This window comes from Hibiscus syriacus, unplaced genomic scaffold (assembly GCF_006381635.1).
Source record: "Hibiscus syriacus cultivar Baekdansim isolate YM2019G1 unplaced genomic scaffold, ASM638163v2 tig00111069_pilon, whole genome shotgun sequence".
Lineage (NCBI taxonomy): Eukaryota > Viridiplantae > Streptophyta > Magnoliopsida > Malvales > Malvaceae > Hibiscus > Hibiscus syriacus.
In genome coordinates, this window is record NW_024062970.1 from 976,515 (window position 1) to 1,000,767 (window position 24,253).

The 24,253-nt window shown below is 35.8% G+C and overlaps 3 protein-coding genes and 2 pseudogenes across 4 annotated transcripts; 2 read left to right on the forward strand and 3 right to left on the reverse strand.

Annotated features, from left to right (window-relative positions):
• The first annotated feature begins 5,856 nt into the window (after positions 1 to 5,856).
• Positions 5,857 to 10,482, forward strand: LOC120151851 (annotated as a pseudogene).
• Positions 8,953 to 10,482, forward strand: LOC120151852 (annotated as a pseudogene).
• Positions 10,421 to 12,055, reverse strand: LOC120151853. Its single transcript, XM_039164179.1, has 2 exons — positions 11,606 to 12,055; positions 10,421 to 10,769 (listed from the first exon to the last, which is right to left on the reverse strand). Exons 1-2 carry the CDS (start codon positions 11,886 to 11,888, stop codon positions 10,564 to 10,566), a joined length of 489 nt encoding a protein of 162 aa, XP_039020110.1. The 5' UTR covers positions 11,889 to 12,055; the 3' UTR covers positions 10,421 to 10,563.
• Positions 12,056 to 12,334: 279 nt separating this feature from the next.
• LOC120151843 (probable F-box protein At4g22030) lies at positions 12,335 to 13,650 on the reverse strand. The gene has a single exon (XM_039164175.1). It carries the CDS (start codon positions 13,648 to 13,650, stop codon positions 12,430 to 12,432), a length of 1,221 nt encoding a protein of 406 aa, XP_039020106.1. The 3' UTR covers positions 12,335 to 12,429.
• Positions 13,651 to 19,738: 6,088 nt separating this feature from the next.
• LOC120151733 (glucan endo-1,3-beta-glucosidase 1-like) lies at positions 19,739 to 22,465 on the reverse strand. 2 transcript variants are annotated; one of them, XM_039164107.1, is made up of 5 exons: positions 22,266 to 22,465; positions 20,902 to 22,176; positions 20,278 to 20,305; positions 19,977 to 20,179; positions 19,739 to 19,938 (listed from the first exon to the last, which is right to left on the reverse strand). In XM_039164107.1, exons 1-4 carry the CDS (start codon positions 22,333 to 22,335, stop codon positions 20,023 to 20,025), a joined length of 1,530 nt encoding a protein of 509 aa, XP_039020038.1. In that variant the 5' UTR covers positions 22,336 to 22,465; the 3' UTR covers positions 19,739 to 19,938; positions 19,977 to 20,022. The 2 variants fall into 2 exon arrangements, with proteins under 2 accessions (XP_039020038.1, XP_039020037.1); XM_039164106.1 differs by having other exon boundaries at positions 19,739 to 20,179.
• Between the last annotated feature and the right edge of the window lie 1,788 nt (positions 22,466 to 24,253).

Below are 24,253 nucleotides of genomic sequence, written 5' to 3' on the forward strand. Positions count from 1 at the left end.
GATAATCAATGTAGGTGTAAACTAGATATTGGAAAAATTAATCAATCGAAACAGATGTTGAGACATAAAGTTTATGAATCTCTCGAACATATATTACATGTTTTGATAGAAAATAATAATTTAATTGCATCAGTGACAACGTAATATCGAATAACTAAAATAAACTACCAAATGATATATATATATATATATATATATCGACTTAAAACACAACATAAAATTTGATTTAATCTTAGAATCGACTAAACTCAAACCGTGATACTATTAAATATAGCACCCGTAATTCAACTTAATCGGAAATTAAGCCAACGAACCATAGACCGTTTTATTGGTCGTATTGCTTATTTATTACACGTAAAGTTGAAAAACATGGGGTGGCGGTGGTGGTGGAGCGTCAACGAACCATAGACCATTTTTATAGAAAGATTTGGCAAAGTGAAGTTGAAGTTCAATGCCATATTACTTACCTCCTTCCTTTAAAGATTACTGATTTGATGGGATTTGTCTGCCATTATCTTCTTCCTTGACACTAAACACATTATGTTGGAAGCTTTTGCTTTGTTTTTATGTTTAATGGTTTTTATACGCACGAGCGAGTTGCTTCCGACAAAGATCACAACACTAATATTTTACTAACATATATTGATTATAGATGTGATAATATATTATATTAAATAATTAAAAGTTTTAAAGACGTTGATTTAAGGTTGAAACCAGAATTATTATATCTTAGGCAGGGACGGATCTACATGGTGCATGGGAGGGGCAAACTTTTTGGTATAATGGCATTTTAGGTCCTTTTTAATTTAAATATTAGTTAAATAAGGCCTTTGCCCACTCCTAATATTTCCTGTGTGAATTTTGTCTGAATATATTTTAGTTATTATTTAAATTGCGATTTATAATAGTTCATTATTATGATAATTTAATTTTGAAGTCAAACGACATTAGGCAGCATATCAAGAGTAGGGCTGTAAATGAGACGAGACAGATCGCGAGCTACTCGAGATCGACTCGGTCAAGGCTCGATAAATACTCGGATCGAATGGACTCGACTCGAACTCGATCTCGACTCGAATTCTTAACGAGCCGAACCGAGCTACTTGATACTCGACTCGAAAAGCTCGTGAGTAACTCGAAAATATAATATATTAAGATTTTATTTTTTAAAAAATAAATTATTAATAATATTAACATTTATGTGTTGATTTTAAAAAAAATACAATAAGACTTTTATGTATTTAAGGTTCAGGTTCGAGTTTGAATTTGAGGATTCAATATTGTTAAGTTTAAGATTTTTTTTTTCATTTCGAGCCTTTTCGAGCTGCTCACGAGCTTCAGTTTAGGATTTCGAGTTCGAGTCGAGCTTAAAAATTTTAAGCTCGCGAGTTTTCGAGTCGAGTCGAGCTCCATTTCAGAGTTTTCGAGTCGAGTCGAGCTCAGCAATACTCGAACTCGACTCGGCTCGTTTACACCCCTAATCAAGAGGGATTCGATACTTAAAAACGAATGACAGTCCCTCTAAAGCCCAATAGATGCAATAAGGCCCCAAGGCTAATATTCTTTGTAGAACAGCATAGTCCAAATTGTGTTTTAATTGTATGAAAAACATTGGCTTTGCAGGTCAAAGATTATATCATTTATATTTAATTTTCACGTAAATCTATGCAATATTATTTTATGAACTTAGTGCTTCCGTCCCTGTTTGGTAGCAAAGTTCATTGATTGCAATCGAGTTCGTTAATTTTTGTTTTATTTTGAATAGGTTTAATACTAAAATCGGGTCCCTACACTATACAATGTTCCCACTTAAGTACCTAAACCTTTTATTGGGTTAGAATAGGGGTGTTCAAAATTCGGTTTTAACCGAATTAACCGACCGAACCGAACTAATTCGGTTGGCCACCGAATTAGTTCGGTCGGGGAACGGTTAAGGTTTTTTTGGATATTCGGTTAACGGTTAATTCAGTTCGAAATCGGTTAATTAACCAAAATAAAATTTTAAATTTTAAATATATTATATATAACATATGGGCTCAGCCCAAACCATTTAAAATCTAATTAATAATTTAAGATCCAATAACTTTTAAACCTAAATCAATATTAATTAATTAAAAAAATTATATAAATTTTTTATTTTATAATTATAAATTATTTAAATTAATTGTAAAATGTTTTTCTAAATTAAAAAATATTAAATATATTATATATAACATATGGGCTCAACCCAAACCATTTAAAACCCAATTAATAATTTAAGATCCAATAACTTTTAAACATAAATCAATATTAATTAATTAAAAAATTTATATTTTATAATTATATATTATTTAAATTAATTATAAACTATTTTTTTGAATTATAAAATATTTAATTTTTATATAAATTAGAAAATTTTAAAAAATTTCGGTTAATTCGAAAATTAACCGAAATTTATTCGGTTCGGTTAATATTTTCGAAAAAAAATTCAGTTCGGTTAACGGTTAAAAAAAAATTCGGTTAATTCGAAAATGATAGTTCAGTCGGTTCGGCCACCGAATTAACCGAATGAACACCCCTAGGTCAAAAGTGTTATTTAAATTATAATGGCTTAAGGGTCACCTTTGCCCCTGTAGTATATCAAATTTATCATTTTTGCCCCTATCGTATTTTTATATCAATTTAGCCCTTAAAGTTATTTAATTGCATCATTTTATGTCCTTCCTCTAATTTAAAATCCTAAATTAGTGTTTAGAGGTAATGGTGTTATGGTTTAGGGTTTAAGATTATAATTTAAAGTTTTAAATTTGGGATAGAGTTATAAAATGATGAAATCGAGCAATTTCAAGGACTAAAATAATACAAAAATACGATAGGAGAAAAAGTGATAAATTTGATCTATTACAGGGGCAAAAGTTACCCTTTTGCCAATTATAATTATTTCTCTTTCGAAAGATTGACAGCATCCAATAATAGCATTCCACATGTTCCTTTATTATTGACTTCTTTGAGTTGGCTTATAAAAATGATATCTTAGAGAAAATATGATAATAATTTAGGACCAATTTTATAATTAAGCCTTTGAAGTATCTCTCCCCACAAGATTCAACATCCCATCTGACCATCTCCATAGAGTCGTTGATACGAGCAATAAATAAATAACTTGTGGACAGAAAGGTGTAGGGATGGAATAGGACGAGTTGGGTTTTTGGGTCATTTGACTCGATCTGTGAAGAAATGATCATTCACCCGTGAACCGACCCGACTCGAAGAAATTAAGGTTTCACCTGACCCGACCTGAATATATGACTTAAAAATCCGATCTGATCCAATCCGAAATAATAAAAAACATATTTTTATTCAATAAAAATATTGACTTAATTTAAAAAAATTATATATAGAGAGGTATTATTGTAATTATCCTTAAATATATATAATAAAATTATATATTTTTTTTCGGTCGGGTCGGGTCGGATTTTTTTCACCCTAAACCCGACCCGACCCAAACAGTACATTAAAAAAAACCCGATACGATCTCAAAATTTTAAAAAAAATCGACTCAATCAAATCAAATCATGTCGAAACCGGTCGGATTCGAGTTGTTATCCCTAGAAAGGTGGGGGCAAAAGGTACAATCAGACAACAAACATTGTGTGTATTGGGGCAAGTGTCGCGTGAGTGAGTGCCCAAATAATCCGAATGGGTTTTTGGGTAGGTTTGGCGTGAGAGCAATAAACTACGTATGAGTATTCAAAAGCATGAGCCAATTTACTTAGTTATTAAATGATGATTATAACCTTTAAATGGTGTGAATTTAAGCACGATGTTTTGTAAAAGAGTTTCAACATTCATTATCAAATTAAAAATCTTTCGAACATAAAATATAATGTAATTATTTTATACTATTAAAAAAATGTAACGACAAATAAATATTCGTATTTTCAGATCATAAATACTCGGTACCCGATGAGTCAAGTACAAAATAAATATCTAATTAACCCATAACAACATTAACCAAACCTGCAATATATTGATAATAATATACTAGTAGTATTTTAATTTTAAATAATTTTTTTAATAATCTCCGATGATTATAAGATAGTATTCATTTAGAATTTTCTTAACCTATCGATGACACACAGGCTGATCCTAAAAGAAGAGGTAATCATGTGTTATTTTTTAAAATGAGGTCTTTAAAATATTTTATAATAAGATAAAATTCTAAAATATCAAAATTTATTATATTACGGGTGTTTCTTACAAAAATAAAAATTTCAAACATGTGAAATTAAGTTTTCTTCATTGAATTTTCTACGAACTTTTGTCCAGTAGAAGAAATAATTTTTTGGGTTAACATATTTTTTTTAAGTCTGAGACCCCTAAATTTTGAGGTTCTGTGACATATCATAAGTTATAATTGTTAATGGACATGCCTGATCACGTACGTTTTGTAAATGCAACTGATCGAACCTAAAATCCTTGAAGAGAATAAAATTTTTTTTATCACTAATGTCACTCGATAGATTCAATTTTAATTAATATTAAATCTTGAATATAATCTAACATATGATTCAGAGTCTTTTTTTTCCATGTCATCATAAGTTATTAGTACAAGCTTTTATAATATGTCATCATCAACTTATGCTTTCGTTAAAAGCAAAAGGGTCCGGCAGCAAGAAAATCGAGTGCCTCCATCTCAATATTTAAATCTGACCGCTTCAATCCCACCTCTTTATTAATCAAACGGCTCAGGTTCAATAAACAAAAACGGCACCGTCATGTAAAAATACCCGAAATTATAGTTTTCGATTATCCGGGCCCCACTTTTGAAAACTGAAACGTCCCAGTTCCCACTCCCTTTCTGTTTGGTTCCTTCGGCCTTTCCCTCCATAAATATATATTCTCTTTTGCCTCGTCTATTTCCACTCACCATCTTTCCTTTCCTCTAGTTGCTTCCGCCGCAAGCCGTCTCGAAATCTCGGTGAGCATTTTCAATTTTCACTTTGAATTATTGTATTTTATTGATATTAATTGTTGTTCATCGGATTATGACGATGATGATTCTCTGAGTGATTTGAAGCTTCGATCACCAGCTTCTGGATTATCGTTGTTTCTACAATGAGAAATTTAAGATTTTCTTTTAATTTTGTCTACTGTTCGGATTAGTCGTTTCTAGCTTGTTAGCAGTGAACTCATTCTTCTTCTTCGTTAGAGTATCGACTAGCATGCGAAATTGCGGTGACTTATTTTGCTTTTATTTCTAGCGGTTTTAACCTGTAACTGTGAGTTCCTTTTACTCAATTTGTATAGAATGCATTTACTGCGGATAGGAGAATTTGATCATTTCAACTTTTTGAATAGTGTTTTTCAATCTACTTTTCGCCATTAGCTTGGTTAAATGATTTGACTAGGTTTTTTTAATATAAAATATAAGGTATACAACTTGTCATTTTTAAACAAATATTATATATTTTTATAATATGCAAAAAAAATCGTCTAGCTGAAGAAATGCTGCCGAAATGTATATGGATATGTTTTTTTGGAAAACCGATTAATAGAAATAATCTTGTTATAGTAGATGACTAAATTCATTAAAATACGCTTGGGGCAAATTCCTTTTATAGGATTTGAACCAAAGTTTTTTAATGAAGTTTTACTTGAGGGAAAAATGAGGACTTTTTGTTTTTGATTTAGCTATGACTTGTGAAGGTTTATATTGTCGTTCTTGACCTCTGTTTTATCTTATTTTTAAATTAGCTTATCTGTTTAAAATTGTAAAGGAGACTCCTTTTGGGAAGCTAATGAAAGCAGACAAAATGTGAAGGCATTAACGTGTCTTTAGAAATTGTAAGATGGTATACGATTTTTTAGCTTTGCCTAGAGTTATGGTAGATGGTGTTGATATTAGATTATAATTTTCTTGACCTCTGTTTCATCTCGTCCCTATTGTTTTCTGCGATATTTGCATCTGATGATGGGCTGATTAGAATCGGGCTGAAAAAGATTAAATTGGATCCAAACAATCGGCATGCTGGCCAGCTTGACTCCAAGGACCGAGAGGCTCTCAGAATATCTATTGCTAAAAAGTATCACTTCCCTGATGATCTCAGAGACTCTGAGGAAACTGATATTGTTGCACTGAAGAACTACATGGATGCTCAGTACTATGGTGAGATTGGTATTGGAAGTTTGGAACTCCACCCCAAAAATTTACTGTGGTATTTGACACAGGAAGCTCAAATTTGTGGGTACCATCAACTAAGTGCTATTTCTCGGTGAGCCCCTACATTTATGTTTACTTTGAATGCATAGGAAATAAAACTTTTGGCTTTGGTAATTGTGAAAGCAAATGTGGTTTAAGGAACATGATTCATGTTATATTTTGGTGTAGGTTGCATGTTACGTACATTCCAAGTACAGGTCAGGTGCCTCAAGTACTTATAAGCAGAATGGTATGTCTTATGCTCTTTTCACTTCTCTCGTAATTGTTTCTGAAACTCTTTTCTTCCTCATATTAATGACATCAGAGCAGCTTTTAAGTTCTTCATTTTATTCATTTGAATGATAACATGTGATTTTTTCCCCCAAAAAGTAATTATGGCCGACTCCGAAACTATTGTATTGATTAGTGATTGGTATTGATCATGATTGTCAATGCAAGGTGTTGTTTCTTTATTTGGTCCCCGTTGGGGTAGTTCAAACTTAAGTAGAAAGATGGTTTTCTCCAACATATAACCTTATGCATGCTTCTGGGGCCAATATTATCAAAATTATAAGTTATGAATTCTTTCTGTAATAATCTTCTTATAGGCTTATTTCGTATATTTCATTACAGTGTGTATTTGTCCCATGGATGCTAAAATAATCTAGAAGTTGGATTATCATATTTGATACAGGGAAATCTGCTTCTATTCAATATGGTACTGGAGCTATTTCTGGTTTCTTTAGTAACGACAACGTTCAAGTTGGCAACTTGGTTGTGAAAGATCAGGTAAGTGGAGCTAATCTTCTCATTGCCTTTGATCTAGTAGTTTAAAAGTTTGAACTTGGTAACTGATGATCTATTTTCATTATCAGGATTTTATAGAAGCTACTAGGGAACCAGGTGTTACATTTTTGGCAGCCAAATTTGATGGGATATTAGGACTTGGGTTTCAGGAGATTTCAGTTGGGGATGCTGTCCCAGTGTGGTATGTTTGCATTTTAATTTCTAATTCAGTTTCTGTTAAGATGTTTCTGGATATTCATGGATGTTTCTGGATATTCATGAACTTCTTACGAACCACTTATCTTACAGGTACAACATGGTCAAACAAGGTCTTATCAAGGACCAGGTATTTTCATTTTGGCTTAACCGCGATACAAAAGGAGAAGTGGGTGGTGAACTTGTGTTTGGTGGGGCTGATCCAAACCACTACAAGGGCAAGCACACATACATCCCTGTAACACAAAAAGGCTATTGGCAGGTTGACCTTTCAAACTTAGATTATTATGTGCCACATAAATGCTTTATACACACACACACTTCATTCTTTCACATTTTGCATAATTATCTTTCCTTTTTAATATAGTTTGACATGGGCGATGTTCTTATTGGTGACAAACCGACTGGTATGTTCCTTGTAATCCCTCGTGTACTTTAAAAATGTTATCTTTAATTACTTTCTTTGAAGCAAAAACATGGTTTTGGAATAGATCATTGTGTTCCTGACTTAGTTTATGCTGTTCAGGATATTGTGGTGGCGGTTGTGCAGCAGTTGCAGATTCTGGAACTTCCTTGCTGGCAGGTCCAACAGTAAGTCCTAACGCTTCCTTGTTAGTTCTGGTATTCAGTCTTTTGTTTATCTAGTTGATTTCTAACCTTCTTGACCTTAGCTTAATGTGGTTGTCAAATTTAAAAATATTCCGGGTATTTAATTTTGCACTTTTTTTTTTGGCCAAGTCCTGTAGGTTTGTGTTACTTGCTAACCCGGTTATCGATTTCATTTCTGACTGTTTGTTTGGCTTGATGCAGACTGTGATTACCATGATAAACCAAGCAATTGGAGCTACTGGAGTGGCTAGCCAGGAGTGCAAGGCAGTGGTTCAACAATATGGGCAAACCATCATCGATTTACTTGTGGCTGGGGTGACTACTAGTTTTACATTTACCTATAAAGTTGCAAGTAGTTTGTATTCATTTGTTGTAACATCAGTCGCGAGATCGTCACTCTACCACTACTATTTCAACCTGGTGATTGGTTTTTTTCCTATTGTTTCCAACAGGGACAACCCGTGAAAGTATGCTCCAAAATAGGATTGTGCGCTTTTGATGGTACTCATGGTGTTAGGTGAGGGCTCTGTTTAATCTATTTGTGTTTGTTTTGACTAAATTAGACCTTCTATTTTCTCCACTTTATTCAAAGATAGAAAAACATCATTAAAGCAGACAAGTAATGGTGTTCAAATGTATGTGTAAATTGTATAGCTGGGCATTGAGAGTGCAGCAGATGAGAGCAGTGGCAAATCATCTGGAATTCTTCACGGAGCTATGTGCTCTGCTTGTGAAATGGCAGTTGTGTGGATGCAGAATCAACTGATGGATAATCAGACACAAGACCGCATATTGAACTATGCCAGCCAGGTGAGATGTGCTTGACTGAGACTCGATTTACAGTTTTTGCTTATATTCGTCCTGATTCATAAATCTGATGCTTTTGGAGCTTTGCGATCGGATGCCAAACCCAATGGGAGAATCCGTTGTCGACTGCAATAAAATTTCTTCCATGCCTCCCGTTTCCTTCACTATTAGCGGCAAAGTTTTTAAGCTTGCCCCACAGAGGTACTCTCTATCCTTAATTGTTCTTTAGTTTTCTGGAAATGGCGCTCTTGTATCTGCTTATTTAATGTTCATGAAACTTTCTGTTTCCAAACTGTCCGACCAAAAACACATTGTACTGACGATGGTTTTCCGGAGTTTATGTAATCCAGTACATCCTCAAGGTTGGTGAAGTTCTGAAGTTCAATGCATCAGTGGCTTTATGGCTTTGGATGTTCCTCCTCCCCGTGGACCTCTCTGGTATTTTAGCTTGCCTTACATTCTTTATCTTAAGCAAGTTCCTTGGACTTATGTTACTCGGACCGACCGTATCGGATACAACATCCGACACATTATTTTATCATTAAAAGTTTCACCCATTTAAGTTTCACCCGACCAGATGGGGCTTCTCCGGATGTGTTTTTTGCATGTTTTCGTCAAGGAACTGTTGAAGGTTTGTTTGCTGCTATGGTGTCTGGCTGTTTTAACACAGGTTTCACTGTCTTTCGTGTACGCTCTCCAATGTTGATTTCACTTTCACTCGGTTAAGGCAGAGTTCTTGCACCATATCGGAGTTATCTATATGTATGCTCCTTGGATCTCAGGGCTTGTTTTACTTCAATCTGCTCCGATTCTTCTTCTGAATACTAGTTTTCTCTATCTGAATCTCTGTTGGATCTTTATTGTTCCTTTGGCAGTGCTCGATATTAAGATATACAGACAATGGTTAACGACGGAGAAACTGTTTCTGTTGGTAATGACAAAACCGACTAGTCAAATATCGGTGATTGGGAACTTGGTCGCAGCTAGAGCTGCAGCGGAGCTGAGGTGGAAAGAGAGTGCTGTTTGTATGTGGTCACTTGGTATAGTTCACTGTTTAGTGCTCTTTGTTACTCTCTATCAACGCTTGTTGGGCCGGAATTCCCTTCCGACGAGTTAATGATCAACGTTTTTCATGTTCTTTGCTGCTCCCACCATGGCTAGTTTTGCTTGGAACTCCATTTCAGGAGCTTTCGACAACATATCGAAGATGCTGTTTTTCTTCTCCCTGTTCCTCTTCATTTCTCTGGTAAATTCACAGCAAACAACGTTAAACATACATACATTTACACAAAAACACATATATATACTGATTTTTACTGTGGTTGGTTTTTAAAGGTGTGTAGCCCATTTCTTTTCAAGAAATCTATGAGGAAATTTAATGTTGCATGGTGGGCATACTCGTTCCCATTAACCTTCATTGCCTTGCCGCTATTCAATACGCAGTAGAGGTGAGATCTCATGTTGCTACTTTGTTAATGTTTGTGTTATCAGTAATGTCTCTTCTGGTTTTCCTTTGCTTAACTACGCTCACCGCTGCCAACGCCGATCAGCTATTGTGCGACACCGATGATCCCATGCTGACTTTTTGCATAACTTTGAATTCAGCTGCTCGAGTCCCGAAATAAATATAATTCACTGGAACATGAATACGGTATCGAATACAAGAATGTGTCTGAAAACCGTATTCTGGAAGATATTTGAAGGACCATATTCTGAAAACCGTATTCGAATGTAACTCCAGTATCAAACATTTTGTTCGGATCAAAGATCAAAACTCATCCATTGATTCATTCAACATATTAATCTGTTCGGCACAATTCATGAACTGAAACTAAACTACAACAATCAAACTCCATTACAAGACTCCTGCGGAAACTTTATTTGAAAAAAAACTAGTGAAACTGCAAGAGATGCTCAAATTCCTTTGGCATTTCATTCTTCTTACCACTTGCATATGACAAGCTCTAATCAGATTCCAGCTGCCTAATCCTTGCCCTCAGCGTGGCTATTTCTTCCTGCAAGGCCGTAACTTTGTCCGTGCCCGAGCCACCAGCATCTTCAAATCCCTGACCTTGTTTCTTGGCAGTCTCCATCGTCTTCCTTCTTATACGAAGTTCTTTAATATAATGGTGTAATTTGTCTATAATGTATGCATGGAACAGCAACCCCCCTGCAAAAAAAAAGTTCCCCCACCATTACAAACACAAAGTTCATCAGACCTAAAGGAAGTCAAGAGACTACCCTAATCAAATTCAAGCTGAATTATGAAGCCTACAACCTATGTCACTCGAACTCGGGTGTGAGTGTAAAATATGAATATTTATCCGACACTGATTTAGTTAGATTTTTCTAAGTTTTTTCATGTGTTTGGAGCTCATATCCTAATATCCATATGTCGGGCATGAATATCAAACACGGATACGTCAAGAAAATGAAGAGTCGGAACAGCGTAGCCTACGGTAACAACTTTTGGGAATTAATATAAGAAAATAACCATGAAATCATGAAAAACAATGTAAACATTTCTGGGAATTGAATAAAAATTAAAAGGATGTTGATAGTATTAGAATTTAGAACCAGGATTCTTTTCGGAACTGATCGGTCCAGTACAAGGAACGAAATGCACACCTCCACTTATATGAAATGCAATTCAATATAGCAATCTTCTCCACTTATATGAAATGCAATTGAATATAGCAATCTTCTCCACTTCTATATATATAATTCAACAGAATGTAAAATATTGTTTGTTTTACTCAATAACTTAATAATAAACTCTATGTTAGTGCTAGTGAATGTGATAGCTAGCATTCTCTGGTTGAGATTGTACAAACTGATTCGAAAATCAATGAACAGACAGCGATTTTTGGTAACAAAGTTCAATCAATAAGCCCAATCATAATAATTTCGAAATGGATTTAGAATTTCATATGGCATTACAGAACATAAGAGAAAATTTTAGGGTTAGGGTTCCAATAAATTCGAAGTGGGAAAGAACTAAATTACCCATGAGAGTAGTTTCGAGGAGGTTTTTGGCCATGAGAATATCGTCGGTCTGAGAAATGTTTCCATCCTCGATCCAACGCTTCTTGATCATCATCATGCTGTAAACGGACGACAACATCACAAGGGCCACTGTTCCGGCCACCGTCTTCACCACCACCGGTCCACTTCCTCTCTTGATCCGATCCAGAATCAGCAATATCAGCTTCCTTAAAGGTGTTTTGAAGGATAATGAGACGATCACCACCATCTCTACGAATATCACAATGAACAATAACTGGATCATCTTTAAACGTTATTGGAAACCCACAAAAAAGATCAAAATTAGGAGCGTAAAGCAAGCTTCTTCTTTTTTCAGTAACAATGGAACCCCAACACCGTGAAGCACAAAACAGATCAGTTTTTCAATAATGAAGAAGAAGGACCGCGATTCTCGTAAGCATCGTGGAGTTTTATATTAAAGATTTTTGGGTTATTTCCTATAAGCCCCCTTATGTTTTTGTTTATTCGAAATCTTTCTTTTATTTAAGTATTGGACTTTTAAAGTTTGGGCACTTTATTTTTCCCTTGTATATCTTACCTTTGCAAGGCTTTCTTTTTAGGCAAAAAAGCATGAGGTTGATGTACTTTTGAAGAAAAAAATAGTGTAGTCCTCATATTATTATTATTTTTCATTGTGACCCTCCAACTTAGAAAACAAATCCAATGTAACCCTTTATAATATACTTGAATCAACCAATGTGTTAAAATCATATGATGATACCAATGTTTGAAATTTAGATTATGCATATATACAAAAACTATATATGTCTAAGCTCATATATCAATCAAAATAGTTTGCTTGCAGATTCTTCACTACTTTCTGCAATTGCTGCAAGTTGCTCAAGTTCTGATAAACTCCTCCCTAGCTGCAAAGCCACCTTCATTTCAAGGATTTCTCCATTTTCTCTTCTCCCAACATCTTTCTCACTCATATTTGACATTATGTTCTCTTCAATCAGCTTAAAGAATCCGGCATTGTTCCGATACATTTCGACCACCATCCCGACTTGGCTGCCATGTTCCACCGTGTTCACTACGGCAGCCATCGCGCCTGCCATGACTCCGATCGTCACCGGCCACGAACAATGAGTAGTGCCCACACAGGAAGACCCCAATGCCGCTAAAAGGGTCAATAAGGGACCAGATGTTGCCAACATTTTGTTGAGTTTCAATGTTTTGTTGCACAAATCAATGTACTCTGCCGAATCTTTCTTCTTCAAAGCACTAACAATTTGCTTCATTTCTTTCTCTAGCTTCCTGTTCCAGCCATTGTTTTCCCCCAGAGACACTTGCTTTTGCCTTTGTTTTGGCCACCACCTTGCCGGTTCTACTTCCGATGGGAATTTTTCAAGCATGGAACCCATTAAAGAAAGTGGACACGCCTTATCGAGTGCTAAAACTTTCTCCATTGCTTCATTAACGTCACTTGTATCTGGTTTGCCAACAGACAGAGTTGTTTGAATCTGAAAATAGAGCTGCTTGAACAATCTCGATGCGTTTCTTTGTTCTTCCGCGAGTTGGGATGGTTGAATCTTGTTCATAACCAGCAACAATCCCGTGGCCGCAACGTAAAGTACGACAGAAGATAGCTTGAGTGCCGTAAAAGGAGCCCCTTCTGCAGCAACCGTGGCGGCTAGTCCGGCCATGGTTGCGCCGGTTAAAGTCATGGTGTTGATGGAAGTCGAAAGGAGTCGGTTCCAATTATCACGCTGATATCCTATATTGTTATGCATCTCCACTCTATCCGCAACAGCCTCCATGATTGCATAAAGCTTGGCGATCACTTGACGATCAGATGATTTTGTGGTCTGTCTAGCGATCGGGTAACCGGTTCTCTTCTCGAATTCCTCGGCCAAATCTCTGCTGGAGAGCTTCGGGAGACAGACTGGACCGAGATGGACCCTCGGTGCGGTAAGGGTCGAGCCGACTATTCCACGACGATAACACAACGACGGAAAATTACGCTTTGAAAACAACCTGCTGCTTGAAACTTCAAGACCTGCCATGGATGTTGCTTGGGCTTCTCAATCCGAAAGGTTTAACTAGAGTGGATTGGATTTGAAGAAGACTCAATTATATATATTGTTGAAGAAACTTATCGATATATATGTATACATATCGGTGTAGTCGTTGAAACATGAAGGTATGAACAAGATCAGATGGCCGAGTCAAGTCACCAGCAGGGGGCTTGATTCGCTTACTTTCAACGACACATCTTCAAAACAGACAACGGAATTGGGACAAAACCAAGGTTGTCTTCTTGTCTTAGCTCATGCATAACATGTCGGAACTCTTGGTAGAATTATTCCCAAAATGCCAAAAACTGCTACGTAGAACGAAGCACCTCAAGCCACATCTAACCCATGTTTAAGCATTTTCTTAATGATGATTTAGTCAAATAATTCGGGTGGTTGGCTAAGATATAAATTCATTCATTCTTTGTGTTCTGGGATTTTAAAAATTCTGCAAAATCATAACGTTCTCGTGCCGATAATATTAAACTTCATTAAAAAAATATATAAATTTTACGTGAAATTTTTTGAAAGATAAAAATTAGATGAAAAGAGGGGAAATTTACTATAACGTTGAGATTACACGATTTTTTTCTCTCTTTTCAGCTTACATAAACTATGAGCTCCATTATTTATTTATTTAGAAGATTAATTATTTAATTAAAAAAATAATATAATCTCTACGTGTTAATTGTGCAACAAAGTCATTCTGCTCATGTCCCGTTTATATTCACATATTCCAAACAAAGGTCCATTAAAAATGTGCAGATCATGCTTTGAATTGATGGCTAAATCACTCATCAAGACCCTCAACTTCCAAGTTCTCAATAAAAATCACATTTCAACTTATTTTGGGCTCAAATTCTATCCTACTATTTGACATTGACCTCACCCCGACCACTCGAGGATCCGAGGTAAACTAAGGGCTTTAAGTTCCGATGCACGTAAATTCCAGTCTTTACCTGAAGCTATCACGTTCTAGATAGGCTAGTGTGTTGCCAGAGATGCGCGTAAATTCCTCCGACCATACCACTTGGCCTATCTCATGTTTGATATATACCTATGCATGTTCATGTAATGAATGCATATGTAGTATTGCATAGTTATTTTTGTGGCACTAAGCTTGTGTGCTCAGTGTATGAAATGTGTTTCCGTGCGCATGTTAATAAATGATCACTGAGGGAACCTATCACATTTGTCCATTTCAGACTGGCCGATTATCAGAGTATGTCTTGAGTATTTGTAGAGGGCATGTATTCTATATGGACCTTGTGTATTCAAGTCATAATTCTATTTTGATTTCCAAACTCATGGATTATATTGTATGTATTTGGGAGACTCCCATATTTTGTAAACTTTATTTTTATTTCGTATAAGGTATGATGGACGTTTTCGATGGTTATAAACTGTTTTAAAAAGAAAATTTTTGGGTTGATCATTTTGGTGGTTTCGTGTGGCATCATAATCTATGGATCTTCAGGTCAGACTGGATTAGGGTGTTACATATCTCGTGTAATGAAACCCGCAACCTTCATCTCGGATATTTTATGGCGCCATCTAAAATATTTAAAAATAAAAAATATTACAAACAGATAAAAAATAATTAAATTTATAAAATTAAAAAAATGTTAAATAAAGAAGTTAAATAATTACCTTGCAGCCAGCGGAAACTCGACTGGGATTGTTGTAATTGGTGTCAAAAAATAGAATCGACACCAAGCCCACGACTGTAGTAGTATCGGACAGCCTGCTACATTGGTTTTTCGACTCGGTTGGACAATTAAAGCCTTGCAAAGCTCTCGATACAGAAAGGCCAAAATCATCGAGCCTCAAATGGTATTGCAATACATAGCGAAGTCTTCCAAATATCGTAGATATTGAATGTACATGTACCATCCTAATCTAATACGACCCAAAGATCAACGAACTACGACGTCACGCAGACCACCTGAGTGGCTAACCCAAAAAATTTCTTTTAAACAACATACCCTTTCACATAAATTCATATATTGTCATAACTAGCAAAATAAATATATAATACTTGTTTACAAACACACCAAAATAATTTGAACATAAGTTTACAAAATAATCCACATAAAGTCATATATTGTCATAAACGATCTATATATAGTACATGCCCACTAACAAAAGTCGGCGACATATTCAAGAGTTGGCGGATGGCTGCTATAAAGTCCAGGCGATGGCTCCTCCAAAAGCTCCCGCTACTAACCTACGCACGGAAACAAATTCAGAATGCTGAGCTCACAAGCTCAGTTCCACACTAAAAACCAAACTACACCATATGCATTTTTTATTTCACATACTTATAACATAAATGATAGCATACGGGTATGTTAATGAAATCAAACATATAGAGGTAGACATCATGGTGCGGCTGAGGGGCTACATCTTGGAGCTCAAGCACCCCTCTATCCTACCTAGGGTGAAAATCCAAAATTCTACATCGGAAATACACGCCCAGCTAACTTGCTCCGTCGAACCTTAGGGCATCTACGCCCAGTTAGCAAAGAAATGCCTAGTGCACTATCTTGGGGTTGGCCATAACTTATCATACAAGCGTCCCCCTCTACTAGAATGATTCAGGTGTCTATCTTGTTTCCCAAACATCACACAAGACAAGTCTTATTATTTCCTAAGTGATAGGGTTTCTAAGTGAAATTTAATTTGGTCAATATCGTTTTCACTTATATCTTATTGAAGAATTAATTAGTGGTTTGGGTCCCTCAATGATGTTTCTAAATTCTCAATTTCTTAATAAAGAAAACTGAGGTAGTATCAATACTGACTTATCAATCGATACCAGTTCAAGAGTATTGATACCCCTATCAGAAGATCGATATCGACAACTTAAAAATAACTTTAAGAGTACGGGTAGTATTGATACCCCTATGGGGAGTATTGATACTCAGCCCTTGGTATCGATACTCCCATGAATATTGGTATCAAAATTGTATTTTGGAAAATGGGTATCGAAACCCCTTCTTCAGGTATCAAGACTGAGCCTATAGTATCGACACTCTATACTTGAGTACTGATACTTCTAATTAATAATTCTTAGCTTTTTTGTCTTGCCTAAAAATAATATCGATATTGGCACCAGAAATGCCCTATTTGGGCATATTCAACCCTTTCTCAACCATTTCAAAGGCCCTAAAAAAGCTCCCAAACATTATTAGTATCTTATTTGAGTTTATTAAGGTCATTAGGAGTCGTTTTAAAACTTAGAAACATATAAATTTAATTTCCATGAACATGTTCTTAAACTTCAAAAACTAATGCAAGCTACACTAGTGCATAAAAGAGCTTACAATTGATATTGGAAGGTTAGAAAGGTGTTACCTTGGTGATCTAGTTGATGGAAACTTCCCAAAATCACCCAAGGGTCAACTTCTCTTTTCCTCTTGTTTTTGAGTTTTCTCCCACTTCTTTCACTGATAAAAAATAAGGTAAATGAGTGGCGAACTCATTTAGAAGCTTGAATTATGATTAAGAATATATCCCATAACTTGAATATACTAAGAACGAGGTAGAATAACTTGTTGCATCTAAACTTCCCTAAAATCCATTGTTGAAAATTATGACCAAAACTTGAAATATAGGGTTTAAAATGAAGCTCATGGAATGAAGATTCCATTTCTTACCTTTATTTAACCCAACTAAACTTGAAATTCTTGAGGTTTCAATCTTTGCTCTCTTGAGTGAGAAAGAAGATGAGTAGAATGATGAGATGGTGAGGAAAAATGTTTGGTGAGATTAAAGGGGAATGGATACATGAATCATGATATAAAAAGGGGTTTTCAACTTTCAAAATCAACAAGGGGTAAATTACTCTTTTAATACTCCTAATAACTCTCTCATATTAAAATGATTCTCATCCCTTAAACATTTGGTCGTAACCAAGCTCAATTCCAACTTAATTAGATGTAAGTCCTTCGAGCTCTATCTATTGGTCTTGGGTCAACCCAAACTACTAATCCAGGATTTAGGGTATTACAATGCGCCAAATTACCGATAATAATTCCCCTCCGATTAGTTGGAGAAGATATGTTCGGGATACGAAAATAACCTCTTCCTCAGAAGAGTCGATCGTCACTTGGAATTTGAATTCCAACCACGTTATATGTACCCGATAACCCTCGATGACGTCGGATGGTGGTCATTTTCCCAAAAGTTGATAAACCAACGTCTCGAGGTCATAAATGTTCTGCCTCACAATGAGGGCTCTATTCACAGGAACACCGAGTTGGTAAGTGACATCTTCCAAAGTAATCATCGTTTCACCACTTGAGAAATGGAATGTGTACATCTCGGGCCACCAACGTTCGACCAAAGCCTCAATCAACATCGAGTACATCTTGAAGCCAAATACATATATGAACAAAAGTAAATCGGATTGCTACATATATATCAGCATCCGCTAATGCGAATCTCCATATGTCATCCCCGCTTACAAATATTCTGTTCATCTTCTAGCCGGCATTGGATCGGCGAAACATGGACATTATCTAGGCGCAACATATATTCTCGGATTGCCATTTTTGAGATTTTCACAAAACGTATTAATTTTTGCAATTTTTGGATTCAGTGTTTGGTGAAAAATTAAAACCCCAAACCCTATTTATAGTCTTACCCAAAACGACTATAAACGGCTAGTTTTTTAAAAATTTTGGTAGAACTCGTCACCTCTAGGTGATGAGCTCCAAGTGACTGTTGCATCTGCTCGTTGATCAACTGTTAGTTTTTTGAATTTGAAGGAACTCGTCACCTCGATTTTTTAAAATTTAAAAATTTAGTTTTATTTTCAATTTAAAAAAAATTAATAGACTCATTACGTCGAGGTGACGAGTCATATTAATGACAATAAAATAATAGCCTACATGGAACCCATTACTCAGAGACCATTTAAAAATAATATCTAAGGAAACTCGCTACCTTAAGATGATGAGTTTCATGTACATTGTAGCATTTATCGTATTTCTCAAAATAAAAGCTAGGTTGGCCTAATACCCTAATAAATTAATCGTCTTGAGATATTGTGCCAAAAAAAAACTACCATTTTATGTCACATAAGATAAAGACACATTATATCAAACGTGTCTTTCACAAGGTACAATTGACTGCTAATCTTACATATTTTAGACTTTACATTTGTTCTTGGGATCCTTTAGCATACCAGCAACACGCTATGATTCAGATGTGACATTTCTTCTACTCCTCATTTTTTTAATGAACTATTGACTTATAATTAAGTGGTCATAAATATTATTTTTCCTTAAATTTAGTAAATAACAATCAAGTGATTGGTTAGACTTATATCATTATCTACATTAAGGGGATGTTTGTTTGCCTCTTAATAGAATCATTCAGTACTGAATGCTGAACCGTTCAGCATTCAACGCGTTTGTTTCGCACCTTTGAATGATTCAGTGCTGACTGATTCAGCAAAACAGTACTAAATGATTCAGCACAGAAGTACATTCTGATTCATCTTGAATCATTCAGAGCCAGTTATCAAACAGCATGTCACTTTCAGAGCCAAACCATTCAGAACCTCTGAATCATTCGGTGCTTAATCATTCTAAAATAAACAAACATCCCCTAAGATTTGATTCCTTTTAATATTTGATATTGAATTTGTTTTTATGTTTATAAAAATAAAAGTGCATAGCTCATCGAATTAATAACTTCCTCTCAAAAAGGTGCATTAGATTAGATTAATGAAAGATGATCAATTAAAGAGGTGCTTTTTCATAGTGGTAAAGAAACATCATTTTATTCCGATCATTTCCTTCCCTTTCCAAAAGTATAAAGTTGGAAACGCTCCTAAGCCATGGAGAAACAATCGAATACGAGTATTCGATCGAAATTTATTTGAAATTTTTTCGAGTTGAGTTTTACTCATTCCTAACGGTCGGTGCATAGTACTATTTCCAAGTCCTGGGGGCAACTTAAACATTGGTAGAAAGAGACCTCCGAAAATCGAGCACCGATACCGTATCGATACTTAATTGTAATCTCTAACATATCATATATCAATCCTGCATTTACCATCACACAAAACTGTTCAGAAACAAAAATACAAAGCATTTAGACTCACTAAAGAGTTGGTTTTGTTCCAACAAAGTCTCATGATCTTGGTAACAACAAAAAGTGCCCAAAATTGATCCCATTGCTCCTACATGTTGCACTATGATCACACTTTGTGCTAATTCCTAACCTTCACAATCATTGTTTCAATCACATATAATGCCAACTACCAATCAACAGATCCATTCAACAGGGGCTACTCTTCTCCCCGGCGAATTCGATGCTAAATAATGATACATTGGTTCGTTTTCTTCCTCCTCAAGCGATAACGAGAGGAATGAACAACGAAATACAGAATGCTATTGTGGTTGCAGGTACTTGGCTGGAGCTGAAAGTAAAGAGTTTTAACCTTTCGGCTCCACTGCTTACTTTTGTCGAGTTTAAGACCGCTCTCGTCTTATGGACTACCTTCTTACTGCAAAGCCAGAATTGAAAATTCTTTGTTATGAACGTTATGCAATGTGTTTAACCAAAACGTGAACTGGAGTGTTTCGAATGGCTGGACTGACTCACCTTCCTGGGAAGACACAGCTCCCATGACCTGCAAATGTACCCCACTAACTTGTAAGGGAAACAAAAAAAACATTTCGGATTCGTACGATAACAGAAGATGATTGCTAGCATGTATGGAAGCAGAAAGTCTTTGGTTGAGCCAATCTGAACATGCGGATGAGTCGATGTCCTAGTGCGGTAATGGTGTGCAGGGTCGAAATCGAAATAATAGTTCCTTCTCAAACAAGAAACTGTAATTCCATACCCTTTTCCACCTTCCAATCAGAACAAATCCCACCCTTTTCCCGGGGAGCGTCCCTACGTGAATTCTACCTTGGAAATGCAATTATTTCATACTCTAAAGCCTAAATATTTGGGGTTGAGCAACTTTATAGCTGTAAAGAAGTGCAAGTTCATAAGACATTTGAAGAACTAAACAACTGGAAAAGTAATAGAACTCAGCTCTTGATCAACTAAAGCGTCGCTCTAGTCGACGGTGAATGATCAACTCTTTTAGACTACGATGTCCGGATGATGTTCTAAGGAACTTGATCAAAGGAAAAGATTCAACCACCTATGGCTACAAGCCAACAAGAAAAGTTGAAAGCAATTTCCTTTGGAGTAATGATTGCGATAAACACTTACTTGGATCAGTGGTAGTTATCATTGCAACACCCTTAAAGTCACAGGACCCAGGAGCTTTCAATTCCTTTTGATAATAGCTATCAAAAGCATAACAAGCATGATTCTTCACATTATTAGGCTGGTAGCAGCTCTCCCCGGCTTGAATCTCGCTGCAATTCGCCCTCCCAGGACCACAAGCCCAGTCCAAAGCCGCCTGCAACGTCTTCGAATCGACCCCGTCCATTGCAATACAATAAGTCTGATTCGTCGTATCGTTAGCCAAAAAAGCCCCACTCCCGGACACGTGAAGCAAATACACCGGAGTCGAATTCGAATAAAACAAACCCCAACTCGCCTCCGACACAGGAGGCGACCTCAAGTCCTCGTTGAACAACTCATATATGAACACACTGGAAGTGATTTCCGGATGCAGAGGGGTTCCACTGTGATCTATAACATGCTTAATAAGATTCGAATTATAAGTATCCGCATTATCGATAGTAGCATAAGGCTCTTTCGAATCCCCCTTCGAAGGCCATCCGCTCTCGGTAACAAGCACCGGAACATCAGTAACATTCAAGTTTTTCATGGAAACATAAGCAGCATCAATCATTGCATCAATCACATTGGTGTAGTGCAACAAAGTATTCGGATCGACCATCTCTTTCGACGGCGTCAACGGCTTAAACAACGAATTTTCAAGGGGAACCACACCCTTATTCTCCATAAACACATAATAAGGATAAAGATTCATCATCAATGGAGATCCGGTTTTCCATAAGAACTGAAGCAAAGGTGCCATTACATAAATCAAGCTTTGGTTAAAGTAAGCCTGAGAAGGAGGGAAAGTATCAAGAACAACAGAAGCCGCATGTGGGGTTGAAACCTTGATTTCAGTATGCAAATTTGCAGCCACTAAAGCACTGTAAAGAGACTGAATTGCAGGCAGCAGCAAAGGAGCAGACGACGGCACCGTCGTCAAAATCTCATCGCCGACGCCGATATGAGTGATGAGCGTTTCGGGGTAATAAGCGACGACGTTTCGGTTGATCCAAGAAGCCGCCGTGGTGTTGGATGAACCTATAGCCAAAAGCTGGTTATTTGGCACACCGATGATGACCCTAATCTTTGTGTTCGCCAGTGCTTTGAGTAAATCCGGATTTGCATCATAGAGTCGAACGTGTGAGATTTTCTGCACCTGCAAGAACGATACCAAATCCTTTGCAGACAGCAGATTTGAAACATCCGTTCCTATGTTAACTCCAACAAACGGTTCTTTGTCTTGTTCTTGATTTGCTGCGAAAAAAAAAAACAAAGGTACAAAAACTAAGACCTTTAATCCTTATTGGTTTCTCCAAAACTTGGGTTTTCTTTCCAGACATTACCTGTTGAAGGAACTGTGAAGTAGAAGAAAACAATGGCGACGAGAACAGCAATAAGCTTAGAGTTCACCATTGAAGGAGGAGCTTAAGCTTTGTTTCTGCCTCCTCTGTTTCAGTCTTCACTAGAAATCCTATCATTATCCGATGTGGGATTTCTGTTCAGTGTGCTTAAGACTGACTTAAGTGAGATTTGCTGCAGTAAGAAGAAAGAAGGCTACCTTTTTATCAGAAAGATCAAACAAATTCTGGTCTTTGGTGGGGTTTAACAAGGTGATCTTCCTTTGCTTACCATAATTCACACATGGATTTACTGCAATGCCCTTCACACCCGACAAGTGAAGCTGTGGCTTTTTCTTACACGATTATGAGACTTCTGCCCAATTGGACAAATGCTTTCCAATCAGATAGTTGGTGACCATGTCAATGAGCTTGGCAAAAGTGCCAAGCAATATGATATGATCATATGATGCTGGGAAAAATGCAAGCTTGAGAGGGTAACATTGTAAATTAGGGTAAATTATCTATTTAGTCACACACTTATTATTTCGTATCTATTTTGGTCACCTAATTATGTACTTTTAAATTTTATCTAATGATTTTAGTTGAATATAAAATTCAAATCCGATACCTAAAGAATAAATAACTAGGGATGAGCACAGAGCGGGAGCTGTTTTTTTTTTCCAAAAATGAATATGAATTCAAGTTAAAATAAAAAATGAATGTAAATTTTTATAATGAGATAGTAATTTTTTTGAAATATATATATATATATATATATATATATATATTAAATATTAATAGTGCTTCCTGCATGATTGAGGTGGAAAGAAAAATCCAAAATACGAGACAAGAACAATGCTAAAAAGTGACAGAAATGGAGAAGACGACAAGAAAAGAACAGAGCATCTGTTGTACCACTACCGTAAGAGGCAGTGTAGTCACGAGCCTAAATCAGAAACACTGCTGCTGCACCACCACTGTCACATGTAGGCTCACCGTTCTCCATAATTGTGCTGTCTTTCTTTAACCTTCCCTTGTTTGGTTTTAGGGTTTAATGCTTTTCTTATTACAATTTACACAAGTATAACATGTCAGATGTCTTGATTCTGCGTTACTCAAGATTCGTAAATGCAGCTTTCTCGAGGACCATACAAAAATCCAGCAATTCTTTATCGGTGTCTGCTGAGAATGGAATATAGAAAAGGGGTAAATTACACACAACATCGTTATTTGCCGATTCGGCAACAAATATACCATTTATTAAAATATTATTATACATTTATTGACGTGGATAATTTTAGGGTAAACTACGTGTTTAGTATCTAAATTATCAGTTTTGATACATTTTAATACCTAAACTTTCAGTTTTTCAAAATTACATTACATCTAATGTTTGGTTTTTGTTTTATTTTAGTACTCCAACGTTAAAAACTTAACTCGTATAGAACCTAATCTATCAATTTTGTTCCATTTTAATACATAAACTTACAATTCTTTTAAAAAATTTAACGTTAAATTTTGAACATGATACTAAAATAAAAGAAAAACTAAACTTTAGGTACGATTTAATAAAATTTTTAATTCCCAAAATCTATACGTTCTTATTGTCATCAATTTAATCATTCTTTGTGTGATAATGTTTAAACAAGCAAGTCAATCGGATCAAAACAGTAGTTAAATAACTACATTATGTCATAAAGCAACAACAAATTACTATCAAGTTGCTATTATACAAGGAAAATAATGTAACATTTTTAAGAGAAGGACAAATGATTTAGCACGAACCAACTTATATCAGTTGTTAAAGGAATTATTATTGTTCCTAGATGTCACGGGTTTGAGCACCAGCGGTTGTCATAGAGTGATTGAGCTTTTATCGTCAAATGGTTGAGGGTATTTAGAGCATATACTACTTTATAATCCTAATAGCTTAATCAAAGAAAAAAATGATTTAAAAGAATAATAAAAACTATAATAATAAAACTTTAAAT